This window comes from Asterias rubens, chromosome 1, assembly GCF_902459465.1.
Source record: "Asterias rubens chromosome 1, eAstRub1.3, whole genome shotgun sequence".
NCBI classification, from domain to species: domain Eukaryota; kingdom Metazoa; phylum Echinodermata; class Asteroidea; order Forcipulatida; family Asteriidae; genus Asterias; species Asterias rubens.
In genome coordinates, this window is record NC_047062.1 from 22650292 (window position 1) to 22670608 (window position 20317).

Sequence of the window (20317 nt, forward strand, 5' to 3'; positions counted from 1 at the left end):
ACAAAAACAAAGAAATGTAATCAGACTTGTTGTTTTTATTCTAATTTAAAAATATATCATTATGTTGGAGCTGGTCATAATATGATGGGTCATTTGAGGTATGAGTGTTGTTTGGTCAAGCTCACCTTATGTCATCAAATGAGGAAACAAAACAATAAAACGTAATCAAACTTGTTGTAACTATTCTTATTTAGAAATATATCAGTTGTTAATATGGTCATGATATGATGGGTCATTGGAGATGTGATTGTTGATTGGTCAAGCGCACTGTGTGTCATCAAATAAGGAAACAAAAACACAGAAACGTAATCAGACTTAGTGTTATTATTCTAATTTAAAAATATATATCATTTGTTAATATGGTCATATTACGACGGATCATTTGAGATGTGATTGTGTTTTCTATTGAGGATCAGGTTGTTTTACGGTTATCTTTTCCCTGCCTTTTATCTCTGCAGACCTGGGTTAGAATTCTGCCTCAGATCAGAGTTTTGAGTATGTAATGGATTGTCAGCCCTACCTGATACCTTTTCATTTTAGAGTCTGCTCTTCACAGCAGGAATTTCGTCTTTGAGAGGGCAAGGCCATTTTCATTTTGCAAAGGGGCACTTCAACTGTAAAATCTGCAAGTCTATGGGACACTTTTGAAGCCCCTTGGCACGGAGGCCAATATCAGGGGGGCAATGGAGGCCATGGTCTCTGTGGCCTCCTTGTGTTCCAGGCCTGGTATCTAAAGATTACAATCCATTCATATCAAGAGGATTCCTCAGTTTTATTACGACAATTTTCAAAAATTTACAACAAACACATGTACAACCATGCATGAAATTTTTCCTCAGTACAAGCTGACCAAACAACAAAACAAGCTTTTCATGCAATTACGATGCACTGTTTATTTTAACGGTTGACTTCCGATGGAGTGCCATTCCCCTTTAAAAAAGGGTGTGAAGGTACCGGGTTAAAAAATTATAACAAAATATTGATGTCGCTGAGCTCCAGTGTGTTTGAGGAACGCTCCGACCATGAAGTCCCCTGCCATTTATCAAAAGCTCGTCCGATATCTATCCGCTACAGATCAAATCAGAGTGGGAAGAGAGACGACACCAAAGGGGCTCCCGACAATCCACACCCGATTCAATCAGCTTTTCCAAATATGGCCCATCAGGCGGATCTATGTAACTACACTCCGGTTCCCTTTTCTGTATTATCAGTAGAATCAACATCTCTCACATTAAAGGCACTGGACACTATTGGTAATTACCTAAAATAATTGTTAGCATAAAAACTTACTTGGCAAGGAGCACAGGAGAGCTGTTGATGGAATAACAAATTGTGAGAAACAGCTCCCTCTGAAGTAGTGTATTTTGGGGTAAGAGTACAATTTCTCACTGAAAATATTAAAAGACTTCGGGCCTGAAGCCTTTCCTAGGGATCGGAAAGCACACCAAAATGTGTAACAAGGGTGTTTTCTCTTTCATTATTCTCTTGCAACTCTGAGTCCAACCAATTCAGTCAAAATGTTCACAGAATTGGTTTTTTTATGCATAAGAGAGAATACCGGTTGGTCTTTGACAATTACCAAAAGGTGTCCAGTGCCTTTTTTGAGTAAGTTTGTAGTCAATCGGCGCAATGAGTGTGTAGCAAGAGTCTTCCCTGTAGCAGGTGGAGAGATTATTAAGGGATTGGGTCTGATGAAATGGAATGAAGTGTGGCATTGATTTATCAAAATTAATATGTATGTTCGCTGACCCTCAAGTTTACACAAAATAACAAAAAACTGAAGCTAGTGTAATTTCCACAGGTTTCGTGGTGCTATATGAGGTACAAGCACACTGCTACGTAATGACTAGAATGCTAACTAGATATATACAGCCTCGTGCAAGACTGAGGAATGTATTCAACTTACAAAGAAAATGACACAATGTGCATAAGTTCAGGCTAAAGAACTCACACTGTGTGCTCAACTCATAAAGGTTCTATAATCAACACAAAAGGAATGAAAGCACTGAGTAAATATCCATTAAACAGTCGTGCAAAATTTCAAGCTTTTACATTACTAGATGAGTGTGCAGGCATCAAATGAACCCACAACATCCACAGCAATTGCCTCTGGTACCCTCTCTGCAAGGGTCCAATGCAAACTTACATTTTCCCCAAGTTCAAGGCCTGGGTGTGTCCCAATAAATACAGGGTAAGTTGGTATTCTAGTCAATAGCTTAGAGGACAGTACTTCCTCTAAAGGGAACTTTTTCACTTGTGTATTTCCAGTTACCATTTTATTTATGATGAGCGCCTTTCGCCACAAGTCAAATGCCGCTACAAGGCCCCTACTATCCATGGAGCTCTTAATATTCACTACGCTTCAGGCCTGAATCCAGTCATTTCAGGCACTTGCCAGAGCACTCACAAGTCCCTTGATCTTATACTCCCTCCAATTATTGCGCTCAAACTTTTCAAGTTTTGCCAATTTGGTGAGATTTCTGATCCCAAATCTTCTTTGAAAAGGTCAAGTATTACATGACAGGTTTTAAAACTGAAAAACAGGTCTAATCTCACAAACAGTGCAGTGGAAACACTTTCAGGACAACTACAGCCAGGTTCAAAGCAAAATTTCCTTTAAAGTCGAGTGCAATCACATTAAGTAGCCTATAAGTTCTTTCACAACTTTGAAATTGGGCTGAAATGTATACTTTTCCATCACTTTTCTCCTGAAGATAATCAGAGCACTGGTTACAACTCAAGTTCTTTTCAGCACCACCACAAAGAGAGAATATTTATCACATACTTACATTACCACCAACCTTCCTCCCCAGTTTAAAATCCAATTGGTTACCACCAACCTTCCTCCCCAGTTTAAAATCCAATACAACGGTATTGGATTTCAATGGTTTGTTTGTGTTGATTGGATTTTTTTTTTTTTTTTTTTAATCTCATGATGCATTGTAAGATGGACTGTTCTGCCAGCATAAGCCATCCTTTATTGCCTAGCCATAATTATTACGAGGTAACAAAAACATGAGTTACTGATTGTCACTGGTACTATAACTTGATGAACTTTAACTTCTTATTAACTTGATGAACTTTAACTACTTCTTAAATGGTGTTTATTTAATGAGTTCTGAATTACCATTAAAATTCTGTATTGATGATACTGGCTGTGAAATTGAGCTGTAGTTAAAAAAAGTTGAACTGTGTTTGCCCCCTTTTCTTTTGAACTCAAAATGCCAATCATCTAACATACAGTACAGCCTTTTTAACACTAAACAGACATGATTCCATGGAAATAAAACCCCAGGAAATTCCTGGGAAATGTCTAATCTCAAACATCACCATCCAATGTTCACTTCACACTTATGGAACTTTCCTGGGGGAAGGTGAACACGTGTATGTATGCTAACCGTAGGATTATCTTGCTTTGCCCTTCTCCCAAACAAGGATGTTAAATCCGAGAGTTGGCCAACTTACTAAGAGGCTTAACTCATGCTCGCTATTTTGTTACATTTTGAACCTGAAGTTACCAGCTTTTAAGGTTTTTTGAAATTCTGAATTAGAAAAAATGTCTCCTTCACAAACAAAATCATAATATATCTTGCTAATTTGTGTTTCCTTGGTACAATTCAAAGTCAATGGCATGAATATAATGGGTCGAACAGGTACAACTGACGACACTTTTTGAGGAGGTCTACCAACAACAAAAACGTACACGTGATGATGGCGCTTTCTGAATCAAAAACTAGATCATGACCTTGGCACTGAAACAGTTAATTAGAACTCTGCACAAAAAGACATTGTCATTTTGATGGAATCCCTAGGGCCATAGTATCCAAATTGGCTGCTACAGCTACAGCTATAACTGTTGCTACGGTTGTTGCTAAGGACGTCCAATGATGATGAGTCTAGCCAGAGCCATGGCTGTAGCGCCCATTCTGACATGGCCTCAGTTCTAATACATTGTCGAACAAGCAAGGTTGAATATGGCAAGAAACCTTTTAGTTTTGCCCTCTCTTTTTTGTTGACTAAAATTACACAAATCAACTTGATTACTCCAATTTGCACGTAAATGAGTACAGCACTTTACAGCAAAATAAACATTTTTTAATTTTTTTTATTTTTTATGCAAGTCGCCCAAAACAAGACTAAAAGCCACTCTAGGTTCAAGGCTACAAGGAAGAAAACATAAACATGCAGAAACTCAGTGGAGCTGAAGGTAAGAACTGACATTCCTCTTACCAGTCGGCTTGCTTAAATAAAACTTCTTCAGTTATTCCTAACTCACTACATACAATATTTTGCAGAGCTCTCAACCACAGCATTCAGAAAGAATTTATTGTTCAATGTATGAACTAAACCAACATTAAATTCAAAGACTTAAGACTACACATTTGATGCCTAAATATGATCAATTGACTTTTTAATTCTTTGACTAAATGAAAACCGACTCTCTCTCTCTCTCTCTCTCTCTCTCTCTCTCTCTCTCTCTCTCTCTTTGCCCCCGGAGCCGGTTTCCATCCAATTTCATTAAGCAGTTTGTATCACCGTGACCTCCTGACAATTGCTGAACGTGACAATCTCCCCAACTTTGTAATCAATCAAAAACCAAAACAGCCCCGAAAAAAAAAACTTATCTCTTTGAGCGACATCATGAAATAACAAAAAGCACCCAGAGAAAAAAAACAAAAAAAAAAAATTAAATTTTCTTCTTTTTGTTTAGAAACGACTATGTAAACTGATACCTCTTAGCTACGGGGCCTTCTTCCCCATGTCCATTCTAATACTACAAGTGAGGAATCTTCTTCTTTGTTTGTCTGTCCTCCTACCTTGCTTGATGGAAATTGAACACAAAGAGTCATTTAGTTAGCCTGATAGCCGAACGCGCTCGGACGAGGTAAAGTACACGGCGCTCGCTTGCGCGGAGCAAATCAGGGAAATTGCCTCTTTGGCGGCCCGTTTCAGGTCGGTGTAATTTGAAACGTCTTCTGTCTTGTGGATTGGGGTGGCTCGGACAGGTAGTAATATAACATGCAGTCAAGCAGAGTAATGTTATTACTGCTAGAGTGCCTTTCCAATCTGCTGAACAGCTCCCCTAAAAGTTTAATCATCACACTCGCTCCATTTGAGACTGTAAAAAAAAGAAAAATTCCCTTTCCATTCAATCTTATATTTTTATATATTTTTGTTTATTATTATCTTTTTCTTGTTTTATTTCAGGGGAAGGAGTGTGGTGTAGTTGCAAATCAGTTGTACCATGAGTTGTACTAATAACCGACTTTCATAGCAATGTCAAGCACCTTTGTTTATAGGACCCAGATCTGCGACTGAAGGCAAAGAATGCCGCAGTAAGCAGCCACATAGGCCTACAAACAATTCATTATATATCAAATGTAATTAATCAAATATTCAAGTTTGACTGCCTCACTTCCCACAAAGTTCTGGCATGTAAAATACATTTGGTTTCATTTGTTGTCAGGGCTGCTTTGAGACTAAGTAAATTGGTTTTTTTTATAGATCATTACTATTAATTGCTCTTCTATTTACTTGTTTAAAACAATCTTGTCAATTTTTCAACAAAATTTGTACATTTAATTTTTATTGGCTTTCCATTTATTTTAAGAATTGTTTTTGCACTTTTAAAAACTTAAAAAAATGATAAGCTTTTCTATGTTCATTTTCCTTATTTCTATTAAACAATTGTTCTCTCTCATTTCACATTTTGTAAATATTTACTTGTTAAACCTTTCTCTGGATCAAAAAGGGGCTTTCAGAACCAACATTCACACATCTTGTAGTTTGGTTTTACCATACCATATTAGTGCCTATTACTAATAATGCCCTCCAACATGAAACAAAATTACCTTCCGTCAATTAGTGCATACACCCCCAAGCCACATTATCTCAACCAAATCATTCTAAGGCAGATCGAATCATAGTAGTGCTACAGCTGGTTCCGTTCAAATCTCAATATTCACCTTATTAGATTGTACTGAACTAATTCCCTCTGAAGATGCATTCAGCGACAGGACAACATCCCTCGCAGGCTTCTTAAAGATTTTTGGGGTCTCTGAAAAGTTTTTCTCATTTTCAGCGATAAATCGGTGTCTGCAAGTGCACTTAGGGATTGAAGGCATCATAAAAAGAGACCGGGAACAAGGGAAAAAAAAAAAATGATGCTGTTTAGCGATCTTTAAGAAAAAGAATGCCAGCTATAAAACCCTGAGGAGTGATTTACCGGTACCCGCTATTTAATTTGATCACTCTGTCCCCTGGCAATTCTCAAAAATGGGGGAAATCTTACAGCCGCGGCTTTTCTCTCTAATGAGGACTGTGCACTCCAAGAAATACATTTGAAAAATTATTCCCTTCTCAGGTGGGACTGCGGATCAATTTTTCTTTAAGGAGCGTCTAATGGCTTTATGTGCTCGCAATATTGAAGTGTCTGTCCCATAGAAAAGGTTATCAGTGTCGAAAGAAGAAAAAAATTGGGGGGAAAAAAATTGGGGGAAAAAAAAAGAGGAAAAACAAACAGGCGATGGGATCTGACCGTTGTATTCATATAGACCAGATGGTATTTCGATAGTTAAGTACAGACATTTGGTAAATTACACATACGCACAGCCTAGTGTCTTAAAGTACTTTAAAGTATTTAATTTCCTAGTGGTTAAATACGTTTTAATAGCTTTACCTGGGTTACTTCACACACACAGTTTATGTGATTTTCCAATTAATTTCCAATCGGTATAGACAAAAAACTTTAAATTAAAAATGCTCGCCAAAACACCATGACAGGACTTCGTCTCTCAGATGCTCAGTCCCACTGCCCAGGGTTCCAGAAAACATAGTTGTTCACCCAGGCAACAGTAATCACACACTACCCTGGGAATTAGCCTCAGCTCCTCCCCTCATTGGCATCCAGGGGGCTAGGTCAGGGCCAGGCTTATATAACAAGACCAATCAATGGTCACGTACTGGGAGACTTGAGATAATGACGACCATCCACTATCAAGGTTGGTGTTTTGTGGAGCTGAAGAAAAAAAACTCCACTTACGTAAGTTGCTTTAATATGCTTCGAACGTTAGTGGTTCCACTTAAGCGTATCTATTTCATGGGGTGATTACTGCACTCACCCGCGCCGACTATTCTTCCCCCGTAAATATGGAATATATCTTACATGAACTGAGGTGGGCTTTATTTCTCGGAGAGGTCTTGTGTGTGTGTGTGTGTGTGTGTGCAAATATGCAGGCTCAATTGCCAAGTGTATGGTGACACCCTACTAATTGCAATACACAACCCCACAAGTTTGCATGACAAAGTGCAATGAAAAACAATCAGTTATAAACTCAGTGTGTTAGGGCCTGTTACTTGTTTTTTTTGTAAGACAGTGCTTTTCCTTCCAACATGTGAACCATTTTTTCCCCCAGTTACTTGACAGGCTTGGAATAACACAGACACCACGACCTTTACTGGCCTGGCCTTGGCCTTAGTGCCCCCTTCAAAAAGTTCCTGTAAACTCTTCAAGATTTTCTTTAAGGAAATTCCCTTTATAGGAAAGAATTAAAGATGTAGTTCCAGACCTGCAGTTACCAGCAAAACCAGCTCTTATTTCATGTTTCAAAATGCAAAGGAAAAACCTTTCTGCATTGGTTTGTGTTTAAACATTGGCTCAGCTGAGCCCCTTTATATCTATCTAAGTAATGCCTTCTTATGAAATGCATATTAACTCCATCAAATTGCACAAGGATGATAATAACCAGAACTGTGGAAAAAAAGATTAGGTGATTAAATAAATCTAAATACCTTCGGTCCCTGGGAGATTGGCTTGAAATACTGGTGCAGTGGCTTGGGATGAAGCAACTCAAAGACGAGACAGAAGTGATTTCCAAATGTAAATTTATTCTGGAATATAAGAACAAACTTATCGGAAATTCAAGGAAATTATTTCTAAAAGAACATAAAGCTTTGGACTTAAAAAGTTTCTACTTGAGATGGTCACACTTACCTTCAGGCACATTCTATCTAGCTTGCATCTATTGAAGTAGTTGTTGCTACGAAAGCTTACGTGTACACAGGTTGTTTTTATAAATGTACACACAATGTAATTATTCTTGTACCATAACTATCTTCTTTTTATCAGACTTACACAGCTTGTTTTTTGGGTTTTTTTTACTTAAGAAAGTTAATCTGAGCTCAACTTGGTGCTTAGCTACATTTTGTGCTAAAGCAGACTCTATGAAATTGGGCCCTTCGGAGAACCTTTTTCCCCCTTCTCTCAATCAAATAAATGTTACCAAAATTGAGGCTGGTAGGAAAAAAGTCTGGTCCCCGTCCCTCTTGACAAATTTATCCCCAGTGAGTGCATAATGGGAAAATGACATTACAGGCCTTGAATCTCGTTCTTGAAGGGGCACAGCAATTTTCCTGTGGTATGGCGAACTTTTCAGGAGGAAAATTTAAAATTGTATTGGAACTTGCAAAGGGCACCACAGCAAAAGCACAGGGCACCGCAGCAATTTCTGTGGATGCCGTGGGTTATTCCAAGGCCTGACATTATTGAATGAAGCATTATGACTCGGTTCTGATGAACAAAAGCCCAGACATAGTTGCCTTCTGCACTCAATGTGAAAACAGAACACATGAAAATGTTGATGTTTAGTGGGGTTTAATTATTCTAAAACATGAATGGCAAATCCACATGTAATAATCTCACTTCAAGGTTCTATGCAGTCAGGCAAGTTGTATCAGTTACCTACAGGACATAGCTGTTATTTTGTGTTATACACAAATAAAGAAATGTTGATGGTATGATTCATTCTTTCGTAAGATAGACAGACCTGATCATTGGTGCCCTTGAAAAAGCTCCAGTAGAAATTTACAATTTCCTTACAGGGTGCCCTTTACCAAGGAGAACATGCCTTGGTGCCCTTGCCCTTTCAAAAACAAAGCATACGGGCCTGGATAGACCTATTAGTCTGATCTACAACTTCCAAACTGTCAGAAAATTTCCATGGGGATATATTTTATTAGGAGTATCACAAGTATGCAGTGCCAGGCATGTATGCCTAGTTTTTGAAAAGACAGGTGCACCAAGGCATTTTCTCCTCTGTAAAAGGCACCTGGTTTACATCGTACATGTATGAGGAAATTTCAATTTTTACTGGTTCGAGAGCACCAAGACAATGACCAGGGGGCATGGAGACAATTGCCTTCACTGCCTCCGTAAAGTATCAGGCCTACAGTGCCCCCTACGAGGGTATTGGCTGACAGTTGCATAGTGTCGCAAACACATGCAGGTGTTTCCATTATGACTTTGAGCATGAGGGTGGGGTGGAGGGGGAGAGGTGTATGCACAGGGTCTGTCAATATTTTCATAAATTTTCTGACACAAAAAAGTTCATCAAAATTGTGTTACATCATTCACATTAGGAACTTTTAAACATTCAGTTATTCTAATTCTTGTCCACTTCTGTAAAGAATAAAATGAGTAGGCCTACATCACAAAGCTTAATTCAACCTTAAACCCCTTTGTAAAGACCTATTCACACCTGTTATGCAAATTAGTCAATTAAAAGTGTAAGGGGTCAGCAGTTTATCAACCCATTTTTAAACAAATTCCAGATAAATTTGACAGGTAATAAACATTCATCAAAATAATGAAACACCATTCACATTGTATTTTTCAAACATCAGGTTATAACAATTTTGCGCATTTAAGAATACTTGTTAACACCTTATCACACCTGTTATGCAAATTAGTCAATTAAAAATGTAAGTGGGACAGCAGTTTGAGGGGTTAAAAGCCCTATTTTTAACACAAAAATCCAGATTAATTTGACATGTTATTAATGTGATGTGATGGAAATTTACAATACAATTGCAAATCTTGTTTTAATGGCATTCAGAGCAAACTCATTAACGAAATAAGTTGTGTTTATTGTCAAACACATCAATCAATAGGATAATTTATACAGTAATATTTTCCAGACATAAACTGAATCCCATGTGTTAACTTTTCTGATTGATTATTCAATGACAATTTTTACATATTTAGCCAACATGCCAATTCACAGACCATCAAAAAACAGTGTGTTTTGTTTCCTCATGTAATCCCAGAATAGTACATCCACAAGGTCAAAAGCGAAAACTGATGCCTTCAAGGAAATCTAGAAAAGTACAACAACCTTCTTTCAGATAAAAACACAAGACAAACAAGTCAGAACAATTAAACTACCAATTGACGATTTAAACAAAAGAAACTGGCTGTAAAATAATCTTTTGAGGAGTGCCGAGGTATTGCATCAAACACAGAGGGTCTTTATTCAATCATGGTTATTCACCTTTTTGAAGTAAAAAAAAAAAAACCCATACATTATCTGAGCAAGTAATAGGAATTTTGATGTGGCTGGACTAGAGAGAAAGTCAACTGAACTGAAACAATCAAAGCGTGACATACAATAGTGTCTGCTCATTCTTGACGGCATCCATCAGACAGACAGGTTTTTTTTCTCTCTCTCTCTCTCTCTCTCTCTATTCCAGGACAACCATGTAGCTGCACTTTTTCACAGGGTTCAAGCTTGTTAAAAATCAGTTGATGTTTGTCTTCTTGTAAAAAGGACCAGTGTTTTGACACGAGGGAAAGATAAACAGATTGTGGTTCATTGGAGACACTTGATGAAATGTGGGTGTCATTAATTGCAATCATTTCCTATGAAATTGGATATTTTTTGTTCAGGTAGTGGCAGTCAAATGTTGGCAGGACCAATGAAATAGGATCCGTCTCTATGTACATGTCCATGGGGAAGGCTACGGGTGAAAATCACTATTTGGACTACTTGGTATAAACCCTGACAAAGTTTGTTGAGAGTGAGACACATATTTTGTATTTACCTTATTGTGGTCCCTCAGGTCTAATATAAGTACTAATGACAAATGAATGACTCTACAGCACATTTCTGGCATATTTTGAAACAAATACCCATTACACACCTTTGGGGATACCATACAAACTTGTCAACATTTCACACTGGTATAGCAGATACTGTGTGGGGTGGGGGATTTATAGATTGTAATTTTTAAGTGTTGATGTTTCACATCTTATAAACATCACATTTTTTAGTTTGTTCAGTCGATGTACAAGAACAGGCCTCTGTTTTTGAATGTACAGGGGCACCAATGCAGTTTCTCTTTGGTAAATGGCACCCTGAGAAGAAATTGTAAATTTCTACTGGAGCATTTAAAGGGCACCAAGGCAAATGACCAGTGGGCATGGAGGCAATTGCCTTCATTGCCTCCATGAAGAATCAGGCCTGCAAGCAGTGAGCAACTTAAAACTAACTAAACTGATCATCAGAAATTGAATGATTTTGTGACTTATCATATTTGGTGATATCAAGTCACAAAGTCATTCAGAACACATGGGCATGATTTCACAAAACACTAAGATGCAAAACAAACATGAGCTCTCCATTTCTCATTAACAAGTAAGTTTTTATGCTAACAATTAATTTGAGTAATTACCAATAGTGTCCAGTGCCTTTAAACCTCCCTCTAAACTCCCGTCACCCCCCCCCTCTCAATACATCATGCCTATCTGATCATCAGCAGTGTTTTACCATGAAGATGCACTTTTAGATGGGGTCAGAGAATGGCTGGATATTGAACAACTTACAGCACACCGGGGCGGATTTAATTTGGATGATTTTTTTCTTTGGGAATAAATCCAATGGTTGAGTTGAGTAATATGAAGATGAATGATTCTACCGAATCCACTCAAGGTCTCTCAGCAAATCTAATTCGCTTTTTTCTCTCTTTCTTTAAAAAAAACCCTCAGCATAGTTTAACTCTTTAGAGAAGAGTACAGGAAGAGTAAAATACATAAGAGTAACCACTAGGGGCTGCGACCAGCCACAGCATTTATGTTCTTAAAGGCACTATCGGTTATCACTCAAAATGATTGTAGGCGTAAAAACTTACTTGGTTACGAGCAGTGGAAAGCTTTTGAAACACATTGTGAGAAACGGCTCCCTCTGAAGTAATTGTAATTTTTGAGAAAAAGGTAAAGGGTTGAAAGCCTTTTTTTAACACATAAATCCAGATTAATTTGGCAAGTAATTAATCACATCATGTGTTGCGATGGAAATTTACATACAATCAGCATAGTAATTTGCACATCTTTTTTTTTTGTCATTCAGAGCAAACACATTAACGACAATAAGCTCAGCCCCATCAATCAATAGGCTATTTATGGTCAATATCATTTCGCTGTTTACCAGATTACATTGACTAAAGACAAACAGCTTTTACAACACATTTTAAAACACAGTAGGTGGTGAACCTTTGAAAATAAGAATTGCAAACTTACCAAGAGTCGCACTGTTCCAGAAAAGTCCTGAGGATCTGCACAGTTTAGTCTTTCCACATTGTTACTTTCCTGAAATCAATCATATTCATAATAATAAAGATAATACAAACTTACAAAGCATACATTACTCATACTAATAAAGAAAATAAAAACTTATAAAGCATACATTACTCAAGGCACTACACAAAAATATAATACAAAAGTGAACAAATGCTCTACTGAAAATTACACCAATACAGAAATATTATTAATTTGTAGTAAACAGAAGTTTCCGGATATGAGCCTATAATGTGTTGAGAGAGTGAGTGTTTCTGATGTCATTGAATAGCTTGTTTTAAAAAGACTGGTGCAATGTAGGCAAGTGGGTGGTACAAGATTTAGATACAACAAGTCAGGTTGAGGCAGCAGAAAGGAGAGGATAATGACAGACAGTGACTCGAAGAAGATCTTTGATGTAGTCAGATGCCAGGTCGTGAGAGACAAGTGTGAGGACCAATGTGTTCGATTGTATTTATACAATCAATTTAAGCATGAGTATGACTTTAAGAAACATTTCTTTAAAATCCACTGTTTTCAAAAAATGCATACATTGAACCATAAAGCTATTAAAAGTACTTTGAAACATTTTATTGAGATCAATGCTCTGTTTTCTTGAATTAAAGGCGAAAAATAAAACCAAATTGATTACTTGTTCTCATCCGTCCGACCAACCCTCGTTTGCAAACGGAATAAAAGAGTATCCCAGAAAAAAAATTGTGGCTTTATGTCAGATTAAATACAGTCTGTAAATTCAAAATCATATGAAAAGTTAAGGAATAAGCATCAATGATTAATGTGCTTTATCACAACATGCAAATTCGTTTCTGAACAAAAATAACTGGAGAAAAAAAATACTTTAAACATAATAATTTCATGAATAAATTGAAGTTCCATTAAAAAGCTATCCCTCTGTATAATAATGATAATATTGTCAACTTTGTGAAAGATGTCTGTCATTTTTCATATACCGTTGGGTGTAACTGTTAGACGCTTTTAATTGCAAAAAGAGATAATCCATCAACATTGTATGTAAATTACATACAGCCTTGTGAGCATTGTACGTCAATTTATTATCTGTCACAGTGTCACGTACACTCAGCAATTTTACTGCAATACACTTGTAGCTAATTAGGAGCCTCTAGAATAGAAACATTCCGTTTCTGTGTCAATTACCTAATTCTACACAATTTTTCAATCAGCACAAACCTCACAGAATGAAACAATTAGTTAATATGATTGACCTACATGTACATGTAATATAAGACACCCCAAAACTGGGGTTAGTTTAGTTTGGCTTGGTACTCTTTGATGTTCAGGTCAATGAACAAAAACAAACAGTAAACCACAAGAGAAAATGACTGGGTAAAATTTAACTGATTTTGGTGAACAAAGGACCAACTGCAAAGAACAATTTACTTTTGCAATGAGCGTTCTAAATGTTATAAGTTTTGATTTATTATAAATGAACACTAATCAAATTAAATAAATTACTTTCAAAAAAGCAACTAATTTAAGTGTCCTGAATATCATGTTTCGCTGAAATGCTTGCAGCTGTTTGTATTATGAAATATTCCCAGGTTTCTTTTCAAGCCATTTTTCCATCAAGTTGAAACTGATGTGGTCTTTCAAAAAAAAGATGTCTACCCACTTAAAATCAACGGACTGAAAGCATTGAACACCAGATGAGATCCTTTATTCTCCCTCAAAGTCAAACAAAGAAAGATAATAACCTTCGGCGCAAAATGAATGTACTGCCAAAACATTTGGCCTGTCCCTCCATCACTATCAATATTTAATTTGGTAATTTCAGGAGGGTTTTCTTCGTATTTCTCTTTTTTCTTTACAGTGCTTAATCTCGTCCTTACATTGATAGAATAGAGTTCAATGCTTCTAGGTCAAGCAACATTAGAATTAGCTTTATAAACCCCTCAGGTTAAACTACGTTATTGGTCATTCTGTTGTGGATCCTTGTAACAAGCCTAAGCATGTCAACCTACACAGGTGTTCTACTTTGTTGTCACATATTGTTTCATTCCTTTCTGTACAGCATTTCCAGGGCAAAGATATCCAAATGTTTTTAGTTAAGGTACGGGCAGCCATGATACTTGTTCCTTTGGGAACAGGTAGGAACATTTTATTGAGTACAAGGGCTGACATATGGGGGTGTAGACTTAATAGGCTTTTCATGCTATTTAATTTCAATTTGTTTGATTCTTTTCCACAAGGGCAAAAAAATCAATCTGAAATCAGACTCAAGTATGAAGAATACCATGCCTGGATACAGTCATGGAATTACACAGAGGCCATTGCCTCTGTTTTTTTTTTCTTTTTTTTGGTCTTGGCCTTCAATTGTGTCTCTTCAAAAATTCAATTTTCCAATAGAGATACCTTTGCACAATGAAAATGCCAGTGCCCTCTCAAAGATGACATTTTTCAGGCCTGATTTTATAGGTTTTTAATCATTTCCTAGATTATTTTTAAATGATTTCTAGATCAAGCCTTTGTAACAGATTTTGTTGATACACTTTGGCAATTTCCTCAATACATGAACTACTACAAGTGCACTTGTATACATTGTGAACAAATTCAACCTCCAGAGAGGAACTTGCATGCCAATGTCCTCAATATTAATATATTAAAAAATGCAGTAATTTTTTTCTACATTGATCAAAAACAAATTGTTTGTTTGGATGATCTTCTCATCAAGGGAACTCAGCAAACTCACAAGGGAATATAAACACCGAGCTGGCAACAGCCAATTTCTCTCTCGACAACATTGGTTTAACCTCTAGGAGTGCACAAATCAAGAAATTGTGATTCAGTAACTAGACGACAATAATTTCACCTGCTTTTCGCACGAGGGAAGGATGTTGTTAATCAAGGAACTTGGACTCTGATAAAGTTTTCACCTAGGTTCAATTTCAGAAAGCAGCTAAGCAGTTCTGCTAAGCTACATGTAATATGAGCAGGATACCAGTCAGGGACAGCCCATTTGAAAATATATTCTGGCTGGTAACCTCATTTTGGTTTACAAGCATAATTGTGTTGTGTTTGAGTGCTTTTTGTGCTTAAAAGCAAGCTCAATGAAATTGGTTCTGAGCCTTGTGTCAATCATTGTTTGAATTGGCAATGCAGTGCCGTCCCGACCGATATAAAAAAAAAAAAAATTAAATGTAGCAACGCCTAACTTTAAAGGCTTTAGTGTGAATAGGTGAATTGCACATAGCGCAATCAACCGCCATATGTGATGATAAACAATGGAAAATTGCACGAGTGTACGTGCTGCGCACAACTCTCAGCCTTTCATGCGTGCACGTTTCAACAAAGACGGTGGTCAATGACGTCATGTGCAATCCATCTATAGGGATGTTAATGTCTGGTACCTGATATCCCAAGGCATAATATTCCTCATTGAGTACTTTGATGGCCACATGGTGACTGTCTGGTCTGAATGTGTCCACAGCTTCAATGAGTGTGGCTGAGCAGCCTTTGCCAAGAATCCTAATGAAATGATATCGTTTGGCGAGTAGAGGCACTGGGGAAAAGAAGAAGAAAAGAAAAAAACACAAATTAGTCCATATAATCACTGATGATAAAAAAAATGGTACACTGGTTATCAAATTACACTACAGGCTTTGTCAGTTTGAGAGTGAGAGTCGCCACATTATAAATTTGCAATGATTGCTGTATTTTGTTGCAAGTGCTAATGCTGCAAAACAATAAATAGGCCCTACAAACAGCAAATTACACACCTACACACCTATTTCTCATCAAAGCAATATCACTTGTGTCAGTAAAAGACACTATGCAAATGACTTCTTTTGAGTGGGGCGCCCTCACCTAGAGTTCAAAAAGCGGTTGTTCATTGAGAAATCCTGCACGCCGGCAATAAGTATGTGCCTTTCATCATCAGTTTGCCTCTAAGATGGCGACTGGATAACGTCAATGCAAGGTTTATTATACTCTTTAATACATAATTTTGCACAGTTGTATTGTTTCTTTATAAACAATGAATAATGCCGATAATAATAATTTATTCCATTTATGATGTGCCTACTCCATTCACTATTCATTGATATAAAATACAGCTCTTAAATCATTCCTCAGTTTGTTATGAGCTTTACCCGACAAGAGGGTGTTTTCATCATCATAGCTTGCAGGTGGAAACATGATATTTTAAAATCACCTTGTTTAGTAGGACAGAATGCGCCTTTCTCATCGGTGATACAGGATGCTTCTGCAGGAGGAAATACATACATTTACTATTCGGAGTTATGAGTTGGCAATTTATTTTAGACCCTAAACATTGCAAAGTCTAGAGTTTAATTGATGACGCAACGATTGCATCTATTTGAAGAACAACATGGCCAACATAATGATTAAAATAATTAGTACTCGATTAAAATAATTAGTACTCTAAACCATGGAACATGAAGGGCGCAAACTTGACATGACCACAGATAGGGCTTGTAATACGAAACAATTACTGGAACAGAGCTGATTTTATGTAAACCGGACAGCAAAATGAGAAAAAAAAATACTAAAACAATTCTTCTTCAATTCTTCTTCAAAACATGATTTTGATTGTTTTTATTTAATCAAGCAAAAAGACATGTAAAACAAAAATTCTCATTTGTCTTAGGGGATTAAAGGCAGTGGACACTATTGGTATTGTCAAAGACTAGCCCTCACAGTTAGTGTATCTCAACATATGCATAAAATAACAAACCTGTGAAAATTTGAGCTCGAACTTGCGAGATAATAATGAAAGAAAAAACACCCTTGTCACACAAAGTTGTGTGCGTTTAGATGGTTGATTTCGAGACCTCAAGTTCTAAACTTGAGGTCTTGAAATCAAATTCGTGGAAAATTACTTCTCTCTCGAAAACTATAGCACTTCAGAGGGAGCCGTTTCTCACAATGTTTTATACCATCAACCTCTCCCCATTACTCGTTACCAAGGAAGGTTTTGTGCTAATAATTATTTTGAGTAATTACCAATAGTGTCCACTGCCTTTAAGTATACTTCATTATTCAATAGAATTGAAAGGTATTTTATCAGACGTACAGTCCATATTTGAAGATACTTTGCTTCTGTTCATCACAAGTCCAAACGTCAGTCCTTTTATAAGAAGAAACTATAAATAAATAGTAAACTTGCGGGTACAACCATGTGTAAATCTTTTAGGGTGAATGTTGGCTCTGAAAAGAGCCGGTTAGGTCTCGACGTTTCGAACAGTATACTCTGCTCATCAGTCCTTTAGCTAAATTTCACATTTCCACCACACGAAGAGCAGTTGTGGTAACAGCAGTTAAGACAGACTAGAGAGTGATCTGTAACTCACCCACTGCATTTGGGTTATATTCCTCATTGGGATTCTGAATGTGTTCATAAAGCTCTGCAAGGCCACCGGTCAAGTAACTAATCCTATGAAGAGCTGGCGGCTGGATACGAGAAAATGTGCTGGACCTGGAGAAGAGAAAAAAACAGAGTCAACTTAAAGGGAAGGTATACGCTTGGTAATCACTCTCGAATTGAATGGCAATAAAAACTATTGGTTAGAAGCCTACATGTATAGCAGCTTTTGATGGTATAACGCATTATAAGAAACATTTCACGCTGAAGTAATGTGGTTATGTGGTTATGTACAAATGTTATGTTTTAATATTTTGTAGTCTCTTGTAATTGTATGTTTTTATTGATCAGGTATGGAATTTTATTTTTATCCTGTGGTAAGTCATTATGTCATTCAAAAACACCAAACATCAACTGTATGAGCTTTAAAGCTAGCATATTTTGAGTGTATTTTAACTGTACTCATTACTTTAAGGCATTTCTCAGAGGAACAAGGGACTTCATAAAGTATGTGAAAGCAAAGTCTATAACAACAATTTTTATTCATAAATCACCCAAGAAAAAAATAGCTCAATTATTAAAAATACATTTCTTTGAAGATTCTGATAATCAATGCATATAGCTTGTGGGAAGTGAGCATTGCTTTCAGGGGATCTGCGTCAGTCTTTCCGAACAGGGTCAGAGCAAGTGTATTGGTCCTAGCTGTTCCAACTACCTGTTTCCTTCTTGACAACCTGACAACCAAACCCAAAATGTATTAACCAAAACAGGTACCAAAGGAAAATGCAAAACATTCTAAAGAAAACAAATTTTACGGAGAACCAAGACCAAGAAACAGGCAAGGGAAACCTGGAACCTCTCTGCATTAGCCGCCCCCCCCCCCCCACACCTTTCAGGCCCAGGGCCTGCTTGACGTCATTAATATTATATTAAATCAATCACAAATAAAAACCAGCAAATAGTCTCTTAAAAGTAATAATTTTTTTAACAAGGGTTTACCATATTAGATGCTCACATAGGGTAATGCTCACATAGGGTAATGCTCACTAGGTCAGCATAGGGTAATGTGCGTACTGTCAGCATGGTCAGGTTACATACAAGTTTGGGTTCACAACAAATGTGAAATCATTATTACACATTCGAGTCTCAATTTTTAGTGTTCAAACTTGGAAGTAGAATTTGAATGAAGAGTAGTGTTGAGCAATGAATTTCATTGATAATATAAAGCAATTCCAAACAATGTGTGAACTCAAACAGAGTAAGATTTGTAGGCCTTAACAAAAAATAACTATGTGAGTTCTGAGTTGTGATTGTGAATTGTACACACTAAACACAATTCAATTCCCCGAATTGAAAACAAACAACCAAATGTGAACATCTATCATGTATTCCTCCTTCGTACGAACATATCACATAAGAACATGTTTTTTACTGTTTTCAGTTGCCAACCCACCAACATACTAAACACACACTACAACGCTGACTGCCGTCTGCGCAACACTTCAACAAGCCTCGCGTAATGCCAGCAAGAGCAACGGACAACCATGCAATATTTCGTGCGTAGGCTCTCACGTATAATTCTAACGACAAGACGGGCCAATACCCAAGTAGAAGAAGGTTTTAAGCATACTGTAGAAAGCAAAAACACCACAAAATATGTCACATGAGTTCTATGTTACTGTGAACATCGGTCTATGAGGAAATAATTCATTCTAAATTACTTACTTCAAAGGAATTCCGAAGGCACTTTTGGCAAACTGCTGCTGTTTCAAACTGTCCACCGAAGCCGCCATTTTTTCATACAGACAGGTTACCACCATACGACTGTTTCATGTTTCAATTGATTATCTCGGTACGTAACACTCCGTTCTGTTTGCCATTGTTCAACCATGGTTCAACCACCCATAAAACCAAAAATAAGTTGTTGACACAAATTTAATTCATCAATAATTAAAGAAGCACACAAAACATAACACCTGGGTGAATAAAAAACGCAGGTCTTTGAATTGCAAACATGACATGATCTACATGATGCTTAATACTTTCAGAGGGCAATCTAAGGTCAACTTTGTTTGTAAACAAGCCAGAAAGTTCTATGCCCTCCTCGCGTGACAAGAAAGTATTACAATTGTATTCAATGTACTATTATTTTGCTGCACGTCGTAAAAACAAAGTGTAATGCCAAATGGGTAATCTGTTTTTATGCACAACATTTAACTGTATGCATATTTTTTGTAATCTTTCGGATACATCACACAGAGATTGGAAATACATGTAGTAGGATTTTCTCTGCTTTGGCCAAGAGATATACATTTCTTCAACAGTGTCTTGTGAATTAGCTGTCTCTATAAATCGACCTTCATTTCAATATAGTCTGACGTAAATGTCGGTATTGAGTTCAACATTAGTTTTGGTTCATCTTTTGTTCTGGTATCATGAACTATTGTATTACTGGAAACTGTGCGGCTATATCTCTTCTGCCGCCAAATTAATAAGTTGAATGACGTAGGGAATTGAAGTACGGACGTAAGCCAGCTGAACTTGCGTACGTGAGGCAGGTCCGGAGGTGA

General features: G+C 37.0%; 1 protein-coding gene across 2 annotated transcripts; it reads right to left on the reverse strand.

Annotated features, from left to right (window-relative positions):
• Positions 1–4152: 4152 nt before the first annotated feature.
• On the reverse strand, positions 4153–19603 carry LOC117307267 (putative dual specificity tyrosine-phosphorylation-regulated kinase 3 homolog). Of its 2 annotated transcripts, XM_033791979.1 has the most exons (8): positions 19473–19603; positions 17737–17861; positions 16578–16628; positions 15775–15926; positions 12353–12421; positions 7792–7890; positions 5967–6107; positions 4153–5119 (listed from the first exon to the last, which is right to left on the reverse strand). In XM_033791979.1, the coding sequence occupies exons 1-8, from the start codon at positions 19565–19567 to the stop codon at positions 5099–5101; spliced, it is 753 nt and encodes a 250-aa protein (XP_033647870.1). In that variant the 5' UTR covers positions 19568–19603; the 3' UTR covers positions 4153–5098. The 2 variants fall into 2 exon arrangements, with proteins under 2 accessions (XP_033647870.1, XP_033647879.1); XM_033791988.1 differs by lacking the exon at positions 5967–6107.
• Between the last annotated feature and the right edge of the window lie 714 nt (positions 19604–20317).